Genomic DNA, 23,516 nt, shown 5'->3' with positions numbered 1-23,516 from the left:
CATGTAATCCCTGCTGAGCAAACGCCGCCTTCGATGGCTGAGATATGTCTGACGCATGGATGATGGGAGGCTGCCAAAAGACTTCCTAAATGGACAGCTGGCCACTGGCACGAGAAGAGTCGGCCGCCCCTCACTCCGTTTCAAGGATGTGTGCAATACGGACATGAAGGCACGCAACATTTCACCCGACGCCTGGGAAGTTCTAGCCGAGGACCGAGGCACATGGAGACTGACGTTAAGCATGGACATAGTAGTCGTTGATGCGATTAGAGGCCATTTGGCGGAGAGAAACGTGATCGAACCCCAGTAACTCAAACATCACAGTATGTCTGCACCGACTGCAATAGGGACTGTCACTCGCGCATAGGCCTGCACAGACACAGCAGTCAACACCCCAGAGTCAGACGACAATCCAAGAGCGCTATTCGTATGGTCTTTCGAGTCTGAACCAACATATATATATATATATATATATATATATATATATATATATATATATATATATATATATATATATATATATATATATATATATATATATATATATATATATATATATACATATACATATATATATATATACATATAGAGATATAGATATAGATATATATATAGATAGATATAGATATAGATATAGATAGATATAGATATAGATAGATATTAGGAGATAGATAGATAGATAGATATTAGGAGATAGATAGATAGATATATATTAGGAGATAGATATAGATATATATATATTAGTATATATATATTAGGATATATATATATATTAGGATATATATATTAGGATATATATATATATTAGGATACCCCAATATTACGAAATAGCATTTACTTGTGTTAGAGCCAACTTTCATCAGTATTGATGATCCAGCTTTAAGGATTGTATCGTTGACACCGAGAAACAGTTGTTCCTGCAATACTGTTTGACCACCTAACGTCATAGTGAGAAGCTGTCTTGTTGAATCCAGACTAAGTACCAGCAACGTCCACTTGCCTTCTTCGAGTATCATCGTTGAGACATGCAGAGACTGTCTGAAATAATGATGTTCAGATATGAATTTCGTTTTAACCGAAAAGAGACACACTTTCAGAACAGAACTTACCTGATGCCCAGTATCTCCATATAATGTGAACATTTCTTATCAGTTCTAGTTTTGTTTTACTATATGTATCAGAAATTTAGATTTCTTCTTTCATTTTTGTGTCGTCTGTACTTTGGACAGCATTAGTGAAATTAATTATAAGAATAAACCATGTGCGCGTTATTAGTCTGAACAAAATATCTTTGCTGAATGATCCTTCTGCTGTAAAACTTGCATGCAGGATTTGTATGTGTGAATGTCTCTCTGTATGTTTGTAATGGAGTTGAATGACACTTCAGTTCAATACTGGCAATATTGTGCCAATAAAAAGATATGTTAAAAATGTAAATAGTAAACAAAACTCAAGAAGGATGATTGCTCTGATTATAAAGCAAATTGTGCTTAAATATCCAGAATATATATGGTTGGTAACAATGCAGATAGTACCGAGGCCCCGTCTGCTCGTATTCATATATTTGTAATCGTAAAGCGTTTCCATGCGTAAAAATCATATGTGATGTAAATTACCATGTCCTAAATATTATAATTTTATTATAAATTATTCATTTTCTTTAACTGTGGATAAAAACCTTAAAATCAAATCTTCATCTGACATTTGTGTTTGTTATAATTTTAAGAAAATTTAAAATATATTCTTGCTTTTGAGATTGTTGTGTAGAATTAAGATCAATTTGTTTATATTATACTCACCCAACCAGAACAGAGACGGTGTCCTGCAAACTCATATAAAAGTATTCGCCGTCATTTGCATGAGAAGCGGAAAACGAAAAACGAGGCAATTCACTGTCTTTGCCATTTATTTTAAACCTCAGGGCCACGGTTAGGTTCTTCACATCTTCACTGACGTTTTTCGCCAGTTGTGAAATTTCTGTATTCACAAAAATGTCGAAGTCTAAAATACAAATCATACAAAAAGATAAGAAGTACTTTCATTTGTTCATAACTTTAGAAACTGGTTATTCTTTGTATTAACAGGGTTCAATTTTAACCTCTCTATTACCTATTAACTGGGGCAGAACGATAATTGCTGCAAAGTCCATTGTCAAGACTTGTAACAGATACGATGCATGTTTTCGTATACGAAACTTTGACCCGGGTAGACATTCAATTTGTTCCACTGAGAAAAGTTTGTGTCTTAGTAAGTGTCCGATGATTTTTTTCTATTCTGTTTATCTAAAGCTCACGAGTATGGACCATAATAGATGGTAGCAACGTTTCGTCTGGCAGAATAGTTTCTTTCATAACAATTTTATTATATTAGTATTTTTAACTCTCGCGACAAAGAGGGTAATATTTATTGACATCCTTTTTATTTACAGACAATACGCGGCTTATCTCATTTATTTTAATTCAAATAGATGACAAAGTGTGAACTGCTCCTACAAAATAACTGCTTTTAAGAAACATATTTTTCGTTGGCAGCCCCTCCCATTTCCCCTGGTAACCCAGTCTCAACCCAATTAAAGTCTTTCAGTTCTAAATACAAATATATTTTGAGTTTGGTTTTGATGCTATATCCATTAAATTGGACCTAAAGCTGTGTATTGATAATATCTCGTGTATACATGCATCCCTGAATTTTATTGAGTTGCTGTATTCCTGGAAAAGTAATTAAAACAAATAATAACGCTTTGCCAGACTCAGATCAGCTCTGTTTTAGAGTGAGTAAGGACTGTGTTTTTATCAGCCTTTTTACTGACATACTGACTGAAAATCATAATGTGTAAGAAGAAAAATCAACTAATTTTTTGTCAACCTAAGGTTTTGAGTTAGACAGAAACAATGTATTGTTCGAGTGAGATTTGAAAAGGACAGCACACAATTCTTGCAACAAGCAATATGTAAATGGGAAATAAAAATTAATTCCAAAACGGCAGTACAATATCTACTCTGTTAAAAAGTTAAAAGAAAATGATATATAAAAAATGGAAGAAAAGATTTTTTCAAACCCTCTACTTGATGTGAATCATTTAAAATGGTAATATCTGATTGGTTAAAATATCTAGTCTTGTTCCAGTTTAGCACTTGAATACCATTAAGGTTGGTAGTGTTTTACAAACTGAAACCTACAGTTACAAGCTGCTTCAGACGTACTCCCGGATGAGTTTGTAGTTTTCCCTTCAGGGCACGTGATACATGTTTTCTGACCAATGGATCTCTGGTAACTTCCAACTGGACACTGTGTACAGGGAACAACGGTTTCATAAGAAAATGTGCCAATTGGGCACAACTCTGAAAAGTGTGAAAAAAATAATAATAAATATCAAAACACTTTAGTAAATCTATATTTGCAACTTATCACATATACATATACATACTGTAGCAGAAAATCTAGGAATTATAAAAGAGAAATTTGTTTTCACTGCGTGCTGATTAATACAATTCTAAAGTTACAACAAACGAATGTCTCTTAACAATATTGTTGTCAATATATTTCAGAATTATTGTTTTAAAAATATATTGTTGTAATGAAGTAACTAATAATCATGAGTCGTAAATTGGAAAGGTTATTTAAAATATAAAAATTTGGTAACGGCAAAATTAGGACGGTTTCCCCAATGATGCCATTCGTCTCGGTAAGAAACAACATGCATGCAGAAAACAACATATAACACGAAAACAGTATGAAAACTGAACTACTTACATTTAAAACGACAGGGAAATTTATAACAAGTGAACTGAAATACAATCTTAAAATATGCAAAACTACATGTATGATTTTCTAATGGGGTTTACATCTCTGTCTCTTTAAATAAAATTTGAGTAAACGTAAAGCTTAAAATTTGTTGCTTTGTAAAGAAACAATCTGTAATATGTAATACAATATAACAGTGGTAGAGATATGTAATCCAGAGTGTTAGAGCCGCGAAATATGGAACTTAATCATTTTAATAGTATAGTTTAAGTTATTGCAGATTATAGTTTCTTTACAGGCAAGCATCTGGAATACATACTTACCGATACACTCATTCAAATACTTTCGTCCCGTCTCCACTGTAATATGACCAGAAGGACAATCTTTACATGCAGACAACCCATCATATTCTTTATACGTATGAAGCGGACACGTCTGGCAGGATTGTGTCGTCACGTTATATTCCATTCCTACCGAACAAGTTCCTTCAATGAAATAAATACATGAATGAATGAATGAACCATCCCATGTATCAATATGTAAAGAAACAGTCGCACAATGTGAAAATGCAGATGTTCAATGTAATTATTTCCAGCTACATAACAATCAATACATATTAACTGATATAGAAATAGGTAGAAAATTCAGAAAAAAATGTTTGCATTGAGTTTCAATGGAATTAATACATTCGTGCATAAAATGAACATTTTAAACATTATGAAAATTATGATTCTTACCAAATATAACGCAGTTCACGTTAACATTATATCATAATCACATTCATAAGTTAGCATCAATTAGTATAAACTGTTTGATGCCGAATCATAGAGCAAATTACGCCAATATTATTGTTGTTCTCGCTCTCTCTCCTTCTATCTATCTATTTATCTATCTATCTATCTATATATATATATATGTATATATATATATATATATATATATATATATATATATATATATATATATATATATATATATATATATATATATATATATATATATATATATATGCACACTTACTGCAGATACCACCAACAATAAACCCATCTTCACACTGAAGGCTTCCGTAATCTTCAAATTCGTATTCTGGTCCAGAGTAACTATCCATTGTAAAGTTTCCTGCATTCACCATATTTATTAATATGTCTCGGAATGTAAACGTTATATTGTCATGGTAATCAGAAGCGTCAAAGAAACTCATGTTGCCTTGATTCCAGGGAACGACAATGTTAAAGTCTATTGTGGTTTTGTATGTAGCATCTGTCTGTCTCTTGCTTCTACTACTGCCAAGTGAAATTGGTAGCATGTAGTGAGATACACTTGGTGTTCTTAGAAATACATTTCTCTGTTGCGACCTTTTCCTACGTTTTGAAACTTTCCCGCAAGTGACCTTTACGTTGGCAAATGTGCATCCTGTGCAAATGTATTCTACTTGTAGTCCTGAAGTAATGTTCAAGAATGTCTCTCGAAGGGTATCCAATACCGTCTGTTCTTGGCAATTTCCAGAAAAATATAAAAATTTTGATCCAAGAAGCAGGTAGCGGTTCCCTTGCTCTGAAATTTATAGAACATTGTTATAACCTGTATGTATGTATGTACGTAGGTAGGTAGCTAGGTAGCTAGGTAGGTAGCTAGGTAGGTAGGTAGGCAGGCATGCATGCATGCATGCACGCACGCACGCACGTACTTACGTACGTATGTATGTATGTATTTTCACATTCTTCCCACCTCATAAAATATGAACTCATTTAAAGTTTTAATTCAACTACAACTCAATGAATGAATGAAAACCGCTATCACGATTATTATCGCAGGAACCATGTCGATGTAGCATATATATATATATATATATATATATATATATATATATATATATATATATATATATATATATATATATATATATCTATATATATCTATATATATATATATATATATATATATATATATATATATATATATATATATATATATGTATACACATCCAGTGTAGATATCACAATCAAATAATAAACATTAAAAGAGGTAGTGCTAATTTGCAACAAGAACTCTTATGTTCTTTTGTGTCAAATTCAATAATTCTTTTTTATTAATAAAATAAAATGACAAATCACACTGATTTAGGTGTTTACACAACACGAATTCTCATTTGGTCCTGCAACCATTCAATAAGTAACGCGGTATGATAATGGCCTTTCAAAAAGTAGATATACCTGGATAGAGAAATCGTGTTCTCTTTATGTAACTAGTTAAAAAAAGTATTTTTTAAATAAAATGCAATGACAAAACGCATTGACTAATGCATTTACGAAAACCAGTACACCATGTTAGAGTTGCTTTCACCTGAATTGAGAAAAGACACTGTCGACTTTTTCAGAACAGGAATTTAGACATCTGTTTGTAGGATCCTTGCTCTTTCCAACTTGAATGTATGAATTTTTAATTTACATTCCGCAGTACACTGATATAGACAATGAATTAATAATTAAAAAATAACTACTAAATATCCACGTAGAATACGGTTTCCATATGAAGCCAATAATATCCTAGCAACGTCTATTCCTTCATATTTCATCACTTTCTGTGAAGTCTGTACAATTCTTAAGTATTAATTGGTGCTGTCTTGCATTTCATAAACGATGACATGCTGAGCAATACAAAACGAATCTGATTATGTTTTTTTAAGTCCGTGTTTTATCTTCATGCACGAGAAATTAATCAATTTGGTTACAGATAATGACGGTTTATCATCACTATACAAAATACTATAATGTACCGTTTTATACCGTCCTACTACTATTTGACGATAGTTTCTGAAACTTAATTCACGTATATATCTTGCTTACATGGTTCAATGTTCATAAGAAACATATTTTGATAAATATATATAATTGGTTCCGGCATCATTTATTTATGCTCTGTTCCTGTTTGTTCGTTTGTTCCCATCTTATATCTGATTATAAAAGGGAATAAAATACCCAACGTCAATTTACAATTAATTGATATTAAGCGAATACAAATTATAACTAACTAACAAACCTCTATTATCTACTGTAATGAAAAGTAGGATGTAAAGATCAAGTTGGTCAAACTGTTACTTACTTGTACAGCCTGGTACCTGATCAGAGGGATTCCAATATCCATTATCTAGACAAAAGTATCGTCCATCAATCGCAAAAGGCAAATCGTTATTTGCGTTGCAAAATATTTGACAAAATGGTCTGGTGTTGATCCTGTCGCAGACCAACGCTCCGTTCTCTGGGGCATTCAGATCATGGCACTTAACCACTGTGAAATTAAAGTTTTTGCTGTTGTTGATGATGATGAAAAATAGAAGTCGTTAGTGATATCGTATATGCATACTGACAAAGCATTTTCCAGGCGACTCCTTCAGTACGTCGTCCTCTGCGTAAGTGGGGGTGTTTTCCCTTATCAACAGTGAGATATTACTGGCGCACAGCGATAAAGAAATTAATGCATGCAACAAAATGCACAGATGCATTGCTTGTTTTATTAAAATGCTTTCGTTTAATGTATCAGCTATTTAATTTTTTTACAATTTCTGATACTGATTTTTTTAATGGATTTATCTAACAAAGTTATGAAGTTATTTTTTTTATTGTAGCATAATTATTAGATATTTTTATTTTCTGTTCTTTTTAGTACATACATTGTTGTTAAAAGTTTGATTTTCATTTTGTATATTGGTAGAGCTCTATCCTATTCTTTCATTTTATATCAGGATGGCAGATTGATTTAGCAATTCCAGATTAACATTTAAAATCGACCCAACATTTAAAAATGGATGAACTAAAGTAATTGTGTCCACAGTATTGATGAAAGGAACTAGAGTTCCCAATGAAATCAAATATATATATATATATATATATATATATATATATATATATATATATATATATATATATATATATATATATATATATATATATATATATATATATATATATGACCAGAAAGTGTGACACCATTTCTGTTTGTAATGTCATTCTCACAAGATCTTATTTTAGTCTGTTTATTTGAAAAATAATGAAGGTTTAGTTTGAGATATATAACTATATATATGTATACAGCAGAAATGAAAAATAAATGTAATGCTCTCAATAGCTATTTACTTACTTAGCATGTAATTCATAATTATGTAATTAAGCTGAGGCATCTTAAACTGAATCTTATCATTGTTTAGAGTGTAAGCCATTATGGAACCCAACGTAGGATCAGAATTCTACATTTGAATTATCTACTTCTCCCTGTGACAAATGACCAGCTCCTTACGTTTCCTTTCAGCGAATTTATGATCTAGATTATAAAGTATTCCAAGCTGTTCAAGACTTTCTCAAGCAAAGCAGAGCAGAAAATATTCATGATTTACTTCATATGCATGTAAATTATTACTTAAAATTACGATGCAAATATTATTATCAATATAACTCATATTCATGTATATCACTCATGGTCCTCTGTCTGCCCCTCGTAGTATGCTAAGTGCTGTAATAGATGGGATGCTCTTTTTATAAGTTGGACTATGCTGCGTAAAGGAGAATAAACAAGTAAATTACTATGAAAATAAATATTATGAATGAAAGGAGGAAACTCCTTACATCAAATTAATATAGTACATAACCAAGCCTTATACATTATGTAAGATTAAGCAAAATCAGCTAAATTATTACTCAAACAAGAGATCATTTGTCAAAAAGACATTTAGCACTTTTACCATGTTTCGTATTAAGTTTCTGTCTCTCTATGTAGGGGAACGTATGCGACATGTCTTAAATATACACTGGGTATTTAATTAATGGCATTAAGGAATTGAAGTAACGTGTAAATACATACATTTAAATGAAAGGATTGATTTCGTTTGGTTTGATACAGTATCTTGTAGCCAGAGAACTTCTACAAAATTAATATTTTCTTAGACATATCATAACAGTGTTAAAATCCCACAAGCAATAAACCAAGCCTGCTTTCTTGCTGCTACATCACCATAAAATATACAATTTGGGAAATACATGTGCACAAACTAAACAAAGGAGGTAGGTATGGGGATATGTCGATATAAACAGTTACTCATAAATTATGGTAGAAGACTAGGCTGTTATGGATAGCACGAACAATCCGCAAACGGAAATTAAACATGATTAGAAAAGATACTGATGTCTCAATAAATATCACATCCATACCGATTTTTGCTATACCGAACTTTTAAGTTTCTTGGCATATATTGATCTCAAAATTCATCCGTTTAAATAGAATTAAGTTCCTTCAGTTTGCTACTTTACTTCTGAACATTTAGAAACTTCATTCTATGTTAAAATGATATACATGTAGTTATGGATTATATTGAATATTTTTATACGTTTTACAAAATGTACAATAATATGCCAAATAGGTTTTAAAACAACATATAGAGTGAAGAATCAAACCTAAACATTCTGGTTCTTGTATCCAAGTCCATATTCCAGTCGATGCACCATTCTGTGCCGTGCACGTTATTTTGGAATCCCCTAGAAGTGGTAGATTGCTTCGGCATGAAACTGAGCAGCTGTCTCCTACGTTTAAACTCGTGCAAGAAAATTTCAGGTTATCGTCGGGTAGCTGAGTGGAAGGGTGCACACATGTGACTACTGAAGAAAAGAAATAATCCATGAAATTGAATCAGTAACAACATGCATTTATTTTTGACAACGTAATGAACATATTACATGTAGGGTGGAAAAAGACGATTAATTTGATGATACAATGCAGTTAAGCACCACCACTAAATCCTATTGCCGCGAAAAATGCAATGTGTAGAAACACACTCTTGCTGTCAATAATATAAAGCAGTATGCAATGATGAAAGCATTGCTGAAATGGTAGTATCTAAATTAAGTATCGTGGTACATTCATCACGAATCATCATATGATTCCACAGGATCGATTGCACATGCATTTAAGCGTGATTCAAATATTTTGATCACATTATAATGCAATATAAGTACCTTTTACGACATTTCACATTATGGTTCTTTCTAATATATATGTAACGTTCTTCATTCTTTTTCCTCAATGAAAGAGAGTTCTCTGGTAATCAAGATTATTACATTCAAGGTTAGACATTACAGACGAATCGTGTCAGTGTTTTCAATTGTTCATTTATATTGTATTCGTTTTAGATGTGAATCATACAAAATAATTTTTGTTCTTAGCACATCAAAATGACTTCTCATATATATTTACTTTTCACTTCCAAAAAAATGAAACACTTAGGAGATTTGTTTCCCTTGGTGTCAACGGCATAGTATTGTACTAAGGTTAATCCAGAAGAAATGGTGGAACCAAATGGAGGACCGAAATCCTGTAGCAGATCAATGTTTGTTCCGTCAATGGAGTCCACAGCTTCCGGTTTCACCCACATAACATTTTTTTTGGTTGTACCTGCATCTGCGTAAAACGACTGCTGAGTCAGACAGTTTGTTATCACAGGAGGTTCTTTATCTATGAATTAAAATAAAATAATATACAAGATAATTTCGGGTAATGGATACGTTATTTGTTAGTTGCAGAAAATTGGCAAAATCATATATATATTGTTTTATTGTTTAACTGGTCGCGGCAATATTTAAACTCGGAATGTTGTATATTTCTTAAAGTTTGCATTGTTTAGCGATGTTAAATCTGTAGTATATCAAAATGAACGCCGTTCTTTTGATATAATGTAAGATGTTAAGAATCGCATTGATATAACAAACATGTACTAAAATATATATAAGAACTTTAAAATTCACTTCTCTCATTCACTTGCAAAGAAGCTATAATGTTAAAATATGTTTAAATTCATACCTATGCAAGAAACATCTCCACTGGTTATCCATGTCTTATTGGCATCACATTGTGAAAATGAACGTCGTATTAAGTCGTATCCTGTATCACATTCCGGCCAGCATACGGAGTTGTAGCTGTATTCGGTATCGAGGCATACGTATAAACCATTGCTGGGGTCGGCCGGCCTTGAACATTTTTTCTCTGTCATTAAACACAAAATGTTTGTTGAGCTTTTGACACCGCAAAATTCCTCAGGGATCATTTTATAAGGAAAGTGATTTCTTTAGCAATTTCTGAATTCTCTGAAATGTTTCCCATCTCTCCTTTCTCCATAAGGAAAATACTATGTGGACATTTATGTGTTACTTTGGTATTAAATTCTCTATAGCATGTCCTTGCTATATAATTTCGAGATAGAAATAACATACAATTCTGGCATATGTGTCGGAGATAGAAATTAAAGACTAGTCGAAAATAATTCATATTCATTTAAACTGTACATTGACAACTTTATCCCTATGAAGGACAATGCATCTAACTAAATGAAATCCCAGTGTTGGACACCAAATAAAATAAAACACTCAAAAGTGATAAACTTACTTGATAATGCGTATGCAACAGTCTTCTTAGCACTTAAACCCAGTCTCACGTAGATAAATATTAACATACTTTCTATACTTTACAAACACTCTTTCTCTTGGGTGTGAATTTAAATGTGCAAAGCTGTTGACTTCGTTATAACTGTAGAACTTTGAAACATTTACGAGAAGAAGAGAAAGAAGAAGAAGATGGAGAGATAGAGTGAGTGGAAGCACACACTTCAAACGTACCCAGCTGAAAACGAGACAGGCCTAAACGTAATTCTCTTGCGTATCTGCTCATGACCGACGTTATGAAATATTAGATCTATAACTATGTTAACACAATACATATAGCTTAATATGAGTAACAAAAATACCAATGCAATGTATCTTAGCTGCGATTTCATTTGTATTTACGGGGAGATATAATAATCGAGTTTACAAAGGTTGTCTTTTCAAGTGGACGGTTGAATAGAAAGGACGTAAAACCTACTAGGAATAGTTCGTACCAACTGGATGAGAACCATCACTAAAAATGTAATCGACACGAGTAGACGCTGAGTGGGTCTTAGTGGGGCATAGAAGGTAGCAAAAGACGGGAACCGGGTTATATATTTTATATGATCTTATGTCCAAACAGAAATGAAGAGAATTACGTGAGTACGAAAATATTTAAATGTAAGAACTTCTTGGGTATAAAAGTGCTGATCTGGTATATAGTGTAAGTGTAAGTGTGCCTGCCTTCAGCTTCATGTATATCCTCAAAATATCGAAGGAAATGTCTTTGCATTAATAATCTATCATCAACTGGATCATCATCATTTGAAGATAGTTTTGTTGATTATTTAACCTTGGTTACATTCTGAAAGATAATACAGAGTACTCACTTGTACATCTTTGATTGTTTAATCCTGACCACGTACCGTCAGCTTGACACTCAGTAATGGGATTACCGTTGAGCTCAAATCCATCATTACAATCGAATGAGCACCGTGTGCCATAGATAGGATCGGAACTGTCACAGCTTCTGTATCCATTCTGTGGCCAAATGGCATTGCCACAGCGTGTCACTATATTATAAATTATAATGCATGTTGTAAACGTATTGCGTTGGGAACCCGTTTTAAGTCTGCCATGTTGGTTGAAAAGCAGGTTGGTTTTACACAATTCGTATGTTACATATACATGTGGATTGCATGTTATATGAATTCTCACGAACAAATACTAATCATTATGAAACATAAATTCTCTGTGAACTATGATAAGTGTCTAAGCTCACATTTTGCTTAGTATCAACATTTTGCTTGTGGCAGATACCTAGTGAAGAAAATGCACCATCTATCATTTCATACCATAATTTTCATATTTCACAGAAGAACATAATATCATAATTCGTTACAAAATTTCAGTATGCTTTCAAAACCCTGTGTGTGTGTTAGCATTCATTTGTCTTTAGGTAAGACAGCTGTATAGTTACCTTGAACTCTAAAATTAAAAGAGCAGTATGCAGTAAATCCTTTCTCGTCCGTTGCTGTACAGGAAATATAATGATAACCTTCAGGAAAGGAAGAACCACTCGGTAAACCATTACACGCAACACTGTAATAATAATGATTAATAATAATAATAATAATAATAATAATAATAATAATATGCATGAACCTCGCAGGTTGTTAACTGGGCACATATCAAGAATAAATCGATATCAATAATGATCATGCATATATCTCAAAACATGGTGAAATTCGTGTCCATTATCAATCACACTAAATAGATTATTTGGTTGAGTGGGGATTGTAGGGCTAGCGGAAGAATAATTCGTCCCTGATACTATGAATGGACCGAATGAAAGAGAATAGTGCATATCCTTGTCTTGTATAAATTGGACATACTGTAAAAAGTGTTTATTGTTCTGGTAGATATGAACAAATGCGAAATATGATGCATCGTGCCGGTAATAAAGATACAAAGCAGCAAGATTAATTCTTTGTCAGGAAACTGACACCAGTTTGTTTTTACTATTTACTAGAAGTTTTGTTTTCGTCTTGATACTCCCACGAAACAATCTCTTAAAGATGTGAGCGTGGGAATGTAGTTTACGGGATGCATTATCAAGACCAATCTCATGTTCAGTTGTTGGAATTGGAAAGGAAACGTTTCTAAATGACATTGTCCTTGTTTTGGGATATCTGTAATTTCCATTTCGCGGGAATCGGACTTATGTTGTTGACAACAGGCATCTCTCTCTCTCTCTCTCTCTCTCTCTCTCTCTCTCTATTTATATATATATATATATATATATATATATATATATATATATATATATATATATATATATAAAATCGAAGATTTTGCAAAAAAGAATTATTTCGTGGACATAAACTGTGCTAAACATGTTCTTAATATAATGCCAATCGCGTATTCATCATCTTCGTTATGAATCCCATAACCCAAAAGGTCATTGGGGCACCACAATTGACTTTGCAACCAGTTCTCTCCATCTGTTCTTGTTCTCTTCTGCACTTGGGAATCTCCAAATCCCTTGCCTGTCCACTCGTTAATTTTGTCTTCCCACCACTTTTTCTGTCTCCCTCTTCTTCTGCACCCTCGCACTATGCCTCGAGAGATTATTGTTGTCAGTTTAGATGATCTTGAGACATGACTGTACCACTTCAGTTTACGCCTTTTTACAGCGGTCAAGAGGTCTTCATAGGATCCGATGGCTCATTGAGTATTACCACTGTTGAAACCACTTATTATTCCATGAGGATCAAGTTGTAGACTTTACAGAATGTCCAACTATTCCTGGTTCTAACTTCCACCCAGCAATACTCTTAGCCTCCTGTGTATGTGGCCTATGATAAGGAGTGCATCAAGGGCAAATGACAGGTATCTGCCTTTGTATTTTTCTGCTCAGTACGTATATAGATGGTTATATGATACTGATCTTTGATGTTTGCAAGCTATGGCATAGAGGCGAAGCCCACTCGAAGGTAAGGCTGAACTTCTGGGCCATGATAGTTGCGTGCATGCCATTGTATTGCTATGCTCAGTAAATGTATGTATGGTTATGAAGTGCAAATATCAAAGGTTTCAAAGTTGTGACACAGGGGTAAATAGAGAAAGATCACGAAACATTACCTAGGGGTGTCATTCGTATGTGTATTGACGCTTGGGCCATTGACCACATACACCAATTCTCAGATACTTAAGACTGGTGTCATTTGCAAGTTGTGCAAAATAAATTGTAACTAGGTATACACACACAAGGTGTGAACAAACGTACAGAAGCGTTGAAACAGTCCATAAGACCTGGATTTACTCAAGATTTAGGTGTCTAAGTTTCACTGTAGGAGGAGTTCGAGGACATTAATTATGTAAGTGAAAACCTATATGTGTACCCGTATATGTACGTGCGCATGGGTAGTTTCGCATCATTTACACGCTTTTTTAAAGCGTTGGAATAATAATAATGATGATGATGATGACTATAGGTGGTAGCACTATTACTTCTGCTGATACTACTGATACTATTACTCTTGATTCTACTTATTTCTCTTCTTTATCTTCCACTTGTGTAGTTACGATAACTACTATAAGTCACGACTACTACAACTACTACAATGACTACTGTTATATGCACTTCATGTGTTAGAACAAATAGATTGTGGTGTGAATTTGTAATCAAATATTAACCGGCATGCTGTGTTTTTCACTCTGTATAATACCTTCAACTATAGGATGAGAAAACTTACTTAATATGTCTGTTGATTCATATAATCTAAAAATGCATGGTATTTATATGTAATGAAGCATCTGACATGCAACAAACAAGGTGACGCGACTAACGTCTTTTTACAAACATGTTCTTTTTGTAACAAATCCTTTTAGGAACATGTCCTTTTTGGAAGTAATGTGCAGTAGATGAAGATCATTGATCGATTTGTGCGTCTACTTAATAATTAATATTCAAATGATTTCGTCGTTGTTGATGGTGGTGGTGGCGGTGGGAATCAACTTTTAACTTGATGTGAATATCGTATGATGTTCTATTATGCCAGGGCTTTTCTTACACAGATGCAAAAATACTACCTTAAGCTTTTTCCTTGTCCATCCTTGGCAGAGGGGAGAGTCCAACTTATTACAAGTTCTTTCCTATTTATTGTGGCAGTGTATTCACTTTGACTTCTTATCTCTGGTGGTGGACATGTATTCGCATCAAACGTTGGTGGTTGCCATGACTGTTGTTGAGGAGCACCTGCAATAAACATAATATCACAGTGTGATAAATGACAAAGGAAATAAACAATATTCGAGACGAAATACGTTATCGGAATGCATTTTTAGACTACTTTATATTAAAGATTTTATAAGTGCTTTTTTATGAAAATACTGTTGCATTTATTAAATGATTTCAATCTTAAATTGTATCCATATATACAGATTAATATGCATATGTATAACTGAAAGGGAAAAAAACTGAGATTTGGAATTTGAATACTCTTGAGTGGCAAATTATACTATTCACAAACTGCAGATTCAAAGTTATTTTCGTCAGACAAATGTCCCAAACATGCTAGAAAACAAACAATACATACCGTGATTGCAAAGGTAGTAACAAATAAGAAATCCGATAATAAGGCCCAAAAATCTTTTTCTCCTACTCTTGGGACCTAAGAAACAACCAAAAAAAAGCGAAAAGATAAAAGAAACAAAAGAAAACAAATAAAAGCATTATACCAATAAAACAGTAACTACACGAACAAGTCTTCAATTCGGCATAGAATACCCTATTGATAGAAGTTGCGATAATGATTCCTGGTTCACTTCTTACCTTTATTAAAACATATAGCCATAAATGTCGGTTCAAGTCAGATCTATTTGACTAAATATTATGTTTTCTCACTTTTTGCCTGTAATGCCAGAACACAGATATATTACGTTATTGTAAGTGAATTACGGCAATTGTTCAAATAATCTTAAACATTCCATAGCTGGTGTATAAATTGCAAAGCCAAAGGGGGTTGCAAAAATTACATCACACAGAGGCTGGTACAGTATCACAACAAAATTATAACTTTTTTGTTACTTAAGAGAAATAATATATATATATATATATATATATATATATATATATATATATATATATATATATATATATATATATATATATATATATATATATATATATGTGTGTGTGTGTGTGTGTGTGTGTGTGTGTGTGTGTTTGTGTGTGAATATTGCTGCTATTCAATATAAACGTTTCAATACACAGAGATATTTTAATTTAAAATGATCATAATGTTGTGCGCTGTGCAACAAAGCTCTTCATTAGTGAACACTACGTCAGTGCATGTCTTCATGTCTCCCCTCCCAAAGCAGCTCTACATTTGTACAGTCTAATTATAATATCATTTTCTAGTTACATTCTGGCATGTTGTTCGTACATTTGAAACTGACACTTCTAACAGACCCTCAACGAATTTGTAACAATTGGGTTCAGCCAAAAATCCTTTGAAGCTAAATCAGATCTGCATGGATGATGAGGCCAAGTTTGGACGATGCGTCCTTCAGTCAGCACGATGGTGGATTTATGCTCATGTGCGTTGTCACTGAGCTGATGTATTTCTCGGATACCGGGAGTGTTCCACAACGTTTGGAAACAGTTTGGAGACACTAACTAAGTTAGGCTCATATACATGGACGACGGGTTTTATTAATCGAAAATATGGTGTGTAAACCTATCTTGACAGTCCTACTACGCCAAACGGTCTCATTTTCTCCTTTCCAAACTTAATGTTTTCTCTTGAATCGTGTTCTTGAAAGTAAATCCAGGCTTCAACACCCCTGATAATCTCTTTGAAATGTATCTGGCCACATTTTTCAACCATTTTGTGATAACTGCGTATGTGTGTGTGTGTGTTTGTGTGTGTGTGTGTGTGTGTCTCTGTGTGTGCGCGCGCATATATATGCGTGTACGTAACTGGTGTTTAAATGTATTCACATGTGCAATGAAACAAGAAAGGTATAGTAATATATTCAGACATTTTGAAAGACCCTGGTAATCATGTATGCAAAAATCACGAACGATGTATAACCCACTAAGAAGCGCTTGACTCTCTATTTGGTACATGGGTGTCAACTTATTACGCCAATTTCATGTATATAAATCCGGTGGGTTTAGGCATATAGCTGAGTGTTAAATTCCCCCAGCCGAGTAAATTCCAGTGTACGTCAAATTATTATGTAGAATATTAGCGCATGGCCGAGTGGTTTAGTTGGTGTGTTGGAGCATCAAAACTAGATGATAATGCTGTTATGTTAGTAGCGTCACAGATTCAGTTCATGATTGGAAACTGTTGTTACTTTCTAATGTGTCTGGTTATATCGCTGAGGGTGTCCGTTTTATCTTTCTTTGTGTGATTGTCTAGGTTGCATCATTGTACGTCAGTGCTCATTGTCAGTGTGTTGAATGTTCAAAGTAATCAATTATTTAAAATGATGTAAACATGCACTGACATTTCGACTTAATTATTATTTATTTAAACAAACAAACAAACAAGCAAACGAAAATCCCTGATTGTAAATTCTTATTTATGTTGGTATTGAACATATTTTTCTTGATTAAATGACAAACTGAATCGCTTTTTCAAACAAATTACAGCCTCGAATAATGAAAATTACCATCTACATTTCCTGTAATGTTCCACCTGCCCGCAACACAACAGGCTTCCCCTGTGCTGTAATCATGCGATTTGATATTACATGTTGTGTGGCATGGCGGACTGCCTTGAACACACCAGTCGATAGCGTAATATCGTTCCAGCAAGGTAAAATCACAAGGCTTGTTCATACTTTGCTGTAGATCTATTGCATAAATCTGTCGAAAAAGATATAATAATACTCATCCAACATTAATATTTACATTTTGATGTTAGAAATTGTTTTATAGTCAATTACTCAACAATCAAACAAACATGGAAACACTATAACATACTTTACTATAAGCATGCTCTGCTCTTAATCAGAAAATAAATATTTAAAATTTTGATATTTATTCATGTTAGTGTGGCAGAGACATTTATTATTTTTTTCATGATATTGTAAAATGTGAATGGAATTTGTACTTAAAGTTGGTGAAACAATACTTACGGCGTCCTTCAGAATTTGCAATCCATTGTTAGCACCTCCGCGAGAACAAAATAAAAGCAGTATAAGTGTGGAAACAAACTTCATTTTCTCACGAACTCTCGTCAGCTATCAGGAGGAATACAAAATTGAACGTATTATTAGTTACCTGTTCCTTTAATATAATCCGTCTTAGTCAAAGAGATGGTATGCATAGAAGATGAACGTCAGTATGTTGCTAGCGTTTCAACATGAAAACTTATTCAATATATCGATTAAAACTGGTTATACAGGTATAAACTGATATTAGTATTATTGGTAATAATAATAGCAATACTACTACTACTACTACTACTACTAATACTACTACTACTACTAATACTACTACTACTACTACTACTAATAATAATAATAATAATTATTATTATTATTATTATTATTATTATTATTATTATTATTATTATTGGGTAGTTAGTTATGATGCCTAAGGACTACAAGCATGCAATATAAATGAATTATTTCTTATGTATGGTATAAGTATGGTCATTACTACTAATACGAAAATGATGTACGTAAGTAACTATAAAATATAAAGGTAAAGAATATATAATCGCATCTATATTTGTTTGATTTATCTGAGATACCGTTCAAAAACATTGAGGTTTTATATTTATTACGCACCATTTTCTTTCTTAACATATGTGGAAGCTGTCCAAGCAAATATGTTCTATTTTTGGAGCAGAAAACCTTTAGAAAATGTATTATTAAGATATATATTACACTTGGAAACACCATTTCTTGAAAATAAGATGTCTGTTTTGTACCAAAGTCGAAAGAGAGAATATATAATGGAACACTTTGATATTTCCTAAAATCATAAGAAACATGATAAATGGCGCGTATAAAAAGTGTAGCTCTAGAAAAGGTGTGCACGAAAGCTTACACTATTGTTGAGGACACTGTTTAACATACAGGATAGAAAGTTAATAATGTACGAAAGATAACGCCAATCGTTTGCGTATACTACCTGATGTGACTGTAGCATACTTCGTCAATAAATATAGGTAATGTTAGAAAGCAAAATAATCAACTTCTGGTTAAAAAAGACTAAACAGATGATATACTTCCAAAGATTGAAACTGTGCATTTTAGAAGTAATAGATGTATACAGATTATAATGATTGCCTGATAACAATATTGTGAGCTACAACCCCACGAATGACAGAGGTTAGCTGATACTTTGCATTGGAAAGTTAACCATCCGTTCATCGAACTTTATATTATCTGACACAAATGACATGCCCCTTTGAAGCCCATTACATTCTGTAGCACTCTCGGTTTCTCGACGAAATTGCGGCCCATGCACCAATTCTCTATAAGGATCAATTGTGTCTTAATCCATTAAATTGGACAAATATTTTACCTGTCTACGAGCCCGGATGTAGTTTACCAGATATCTCCTTTAGTAAGGTGATTGTGCACTCAACAGCCTGGTTTTAACATATTTTGCATTCAGTCTGGACATGTTTAAAAGTTAAATGCAAGTAAATTGTAAATATGAATTCATTGCTTTAAGTCTCGCATACATTTTGAGGCTTTAAAATACAAAACATAGTCCTAACAAAGATCGTTCTAAGCTCATTTGAATCTAAGTTTTGTTTTTTTTTTTCTGTCAAAAAACCCAAACACAAACACTTAACAACATCACAAATAAGTGAATGCCATAAAGATTATGATGTATATTCAACGTTGGTGTATTTCCTATCCATTCTACCTTTGTATCAGCGTTGCAGAATTCTTAGTGTCTCTTGACACAGCATAATGCTTTTTTAAAATATACAAAACATCTCTCACTAATAACAAACTTAGTATTGTAACCATGCGCCTGTCATTTTCATTATAACTTACAAAAATTGCGTGACTATAAATTCTTATTATTTTGTTTCTCGTGTGTCAGATTTGGAACACACTTTGGAATCTCCATGAAATCATAGCAGGGGTTTGAACTGATTATGTTTAAGCTTTTCGAATTTAAAGACAATGGACTAAATGGACCCAAATATTTGAGGCGACACCTGTTTTCTCACAACTTACCATCACAGTTTGCTTAAATAAGCTAAATCCAAAAAGATCATTAAACATAGGATTACAGTGATAACAAATGTGTACCATTGTCGTAGGACATTCATAGCTTACCTAATGAAATGTGAGAAATGAAGTCCAAATTGTTTCAAAACGAATGATTTACGCGATATTTTTATGTACATTCTGTTAACGTTTATATAACTGCTAGATAGAGTTTGTTCAGTTTCGACTTCCAATCATAAAATACGCTTGACATGATGAATATAAAGTTCAAATTCCTATTAAAAATGCGGAATTCACAAAATATGAACAGAAAATATTGTTTTCGTTCCCTTGCTTGTCGCGTTTCAATTATTTAAAAATAGCGTTGGACCTACGAGGTGGAATGTTTACGGTGTTTTGCAATTTAATCAACTACGTATATAAAGCTTGTTTAATCTATGACGTAAAGGTTTCATTTGAGATAATTGTTGTAGTGGCTTATTTCCTTTGAAGGTATTTATCGATGACTAGACGATGATCGACCACAGTGTGGATGAACCTAATGATAAAAGTAAGAAATTTATGGATGGAATAAATGGAGATATGTGCACTGATATAAAAGAGAAAAAACACGAGCCCCTGTATGCAGAATATAACGATTTAATCAAGTGGATAAACAAATTAAATGTGTACGAAAACAAATGTAGGATGCACCGCTACCAAAAAAATAAATTAACTCAAAGTTCTAAAAAACAATTAGCAGTTCCTTTTTCGTCCGGCATGTCTGCATAACCAGATAAGTGCTTGTAGGTGACTCTACACATTTATGACAGATTTTCGGTTCGGACGACTTGGCCCTATTTGGCGTCTTCATACGTCGTTACCTTTAATGGTCTCCCTCGGAGCCCATCCTCTTACTGGTCGTCCACTCTTATGTTCAGGCATTCACTCTTATTCTATTCTAATCGTGTAAGATATTTCCTTAGAGTAAAGGTTCGCTCAGTTCCCATGAAGAACAGCCATTTTCTCCTTGCGCAAAACTGAGATTGCCGTTTTGCAGAGATTGGAAACGTTTTAACATTTTCATCCGCTTCTATCACTGTAAAGTTTCAACAAATATTTCAACAAGTACTAACGCTGTTTCTGCAACATTTCAACCCGTGTCATTTCGATAAACAGAAACCCTAGCTTTATCCTTTGGCCAATTTTGCTTAACACAGTTATCTAACGGAATCATATTAAGAATCAATTAAAACACAAAGATGTTTATTCAAACTTCAGCGTCCTGAAACATGCCACGGATTATGTCTGGTACAAAATCACATACATCAGCTTATAATTGCTATTCATTACAATCACAACTGCAAAATTCACTCCTTTATGAGTTGCAATGACATCTTCAAAATTTACACTGTTACAATGGTGTTTGATTATTAGTGTATAAACACAGAAATATTCCGAAAGAGCCATGAATTGTGACCAGTATATCTAGATCCTCTGCATCATCATACTGTATAGCGATTTGTCAGCGTTGTAAAACTGAATTGTAAGGCGTTCCCATTTGGAACACGATGTCTTAGTTCTTCAGAAGATTTTGTTTTATTAATTACGTTTTGCTTGTCACCTTTTAATCTCTGATACGAAAACCCAAATGGGTTTACTGAGAAATCTAATTATTACAGTGATGTCTGTGATAAGGGAATAACTATGCTATATACGCACTGAACCCTGCCAGTGTTGAAATATCCCTCTACCTGTAACGCTGTGGGTGGAGTCAACTGTTATTGGAAACCTATTTTGTAAAACTTGTGTAGATGAAGTTGAAATTTGTCAAGTAAAAACTGTATTACTCATTCTTGATTATCGAATAGTTATGTCAATCTAACTTGAAGACTACTATACTACATTCAAGAAGGAGTACATTAGTCAGATTCGTTTGACTGCAAGAAATTATACACTATATTGTCAGGACTATTGTTACTATATAATTGACGCTCACCTATACAGTTCAGAACGAGCCTCAATTGCATTCGATATTTAAGAATATGGCAACACTGTGAGCCCTATTGCTGATGGTATTGACAAACGTCCCCTGTCAAAACAGTCGGTAAAAGATATGTCTCCACATATACATACTTGCTTTTGATTATATGGTTGTAACCGCCCTCATGATATGAATTAGACTTTAAGGCACGTAAGGGCATTGCGCAAAAAGACTTGTCCTGGGCAAACTGAATATCCTTCATGTAAATTAAATATGTTGTAACCACTGAACTTCTTGCTGTCAATTCTCCAGTGACAATACATAGAAAATACATTATATGTTTATGTGTATTAAGAAACCCATCATGGTTCAACAAGTTACACATTTTGAATGCGGTGGCGAACGTTAGGGGAAAACGTTTCGTCTAGTCATTACCATTTTGCAAGTGTCTAAGCCATTAGGTGCGGCCTATAGGTAATGAAAGCAAATTCGTACAATGAACAACTGCATAGTTTACTTACCAATATACTTATCCCAGATGAAGCTGACTATAGAATGCACTGCTGACGTAGAGGTACTGGTAGTACCGTAACGGATCGACGCATGACATTATTAATCAATACTTTCAATTTGATCATCAATAAGTCTGTCTTTGTAAGACAAAGACTTCGCTTGTGATCGACTTAAAATGATACTCTGCGAGACCAGGTAATCTTTAAGTATGTTTCTACAAAGGTGAGGAGAAACTGTTTCAAGAACTGGCAATTATACAGCGGAAAACACAAAATGTTTATAAACAAACGCTTGACTGATGGTTGTCAGAATAGCAGGTAATGTAATTCAATTTTTTTTAGGACACATAGCCAACTTGAGGTTGAAAACGTTTATTTTATTAAAGCAATATTGATTTAATTCCAAATGAGTGCCACTGGACCAATATTCGCAGATCTGTCAACAGAGGTAACCTCCTTCGAAAGACATGGTAAGTGCTCTGCAGACTGCTGAGATTTGTATTACTTCTTGAATAGCTAATAAGAGGAGGTTACCATTAATGTCGTAATGTGGATCGTTCTGGGATTGAATGTCAAACATCTAGGTGGGAGGAGTCAGATGTATGTACTATTTATGGAACTGTTAGTTTGAATTATGGAACTGAGCAGTTAAACAAAGTAATAAGATTACAACGT

General features: G+C 33.4%; 1 protein-coding gene across 1 annotated transcript in view; it reads right to left on the bottom strand.

The window, feature by feature from the left end:
• The window catches only part of LOC149778274 (uncharacterized), a 47,541-nt gene that overhangs the window by 22,367 nt on the left and 1,658 nt on the right, over positions 1-23,516 (bottom strand). Inside the window, exons 2-16 of the mRNA XM_089939077.1 lie at positions 18,303-18,407; positions 17,835-18,030; positions 15,749-15,823; positions 15,243-15,408; positions 12,628-12,749; positions 12,038-12,220; positions 10,588-10,770; positions 9,985-10,242; positions 9,189-9,389; positions 6,847-7,032; positions 4,765-5,298; positions 4,068-4,229; positions 3,180-3,341; positions 1,800-2,001; positions 839-1,038 (exon numbers count right to left, since the gene is read on the bottom strand). Of these exons, the coding sequence (XP_089795203.1) occupies positions 839-1,038; positions 1,800-2,001; positions 3,180-3,341; positions 4,068-4,229; positions 4,765-5,298; positions 6,847-7,032; positions 9,189-9,389; positions 9,985-10,242; positions 10,588-10,770; positions 12,038-12,220; positions 12,628-12,749; positions 15,243-15,408; positions 15,749-15,823; positions 17,835-18,030; positions 18,303-18,386 (2,914 nt within the window). The 5' untranslated portion in view covers positions 18,387-18,407. The remainder of the gene's footprint in view (positions 1-838; positions 1,039-1,799; positions 2,002-3,179; positions 3,342-4,067; positions 4,230-4,764; positions 5,299-6,846; positions 7,033-9,188; positions 9,390-9,984; positions 10,243-10,587; positions 10,771-12,037; positions 12,221-12,627; positions 12,750-15,242; positions 15,409-15,748; positions 15,824-17,834; positions 18,031-18,302; positions 18,408-23,516) is intronic.

This window comes from Sinohyriopsis cumingii, chromosome 17, assembly GCF_028554795.1.
Source record: "Sinohyriopsis cumingii isolate HCF-2022 chromosome 17, ASM2855479v2, whole genome shotgun sequence".
In the NCBI taxonomy this organism is placed as follows: Eukaryota; Metazoa; Mollusca; class Bivalvia; order Unionida; family Unionidae; genus Sinohyriopsis; species Sinohyriopsis cumingii.
This window is presented reverse-complemented; position numbering and strand designations above follow the sequence as displayed.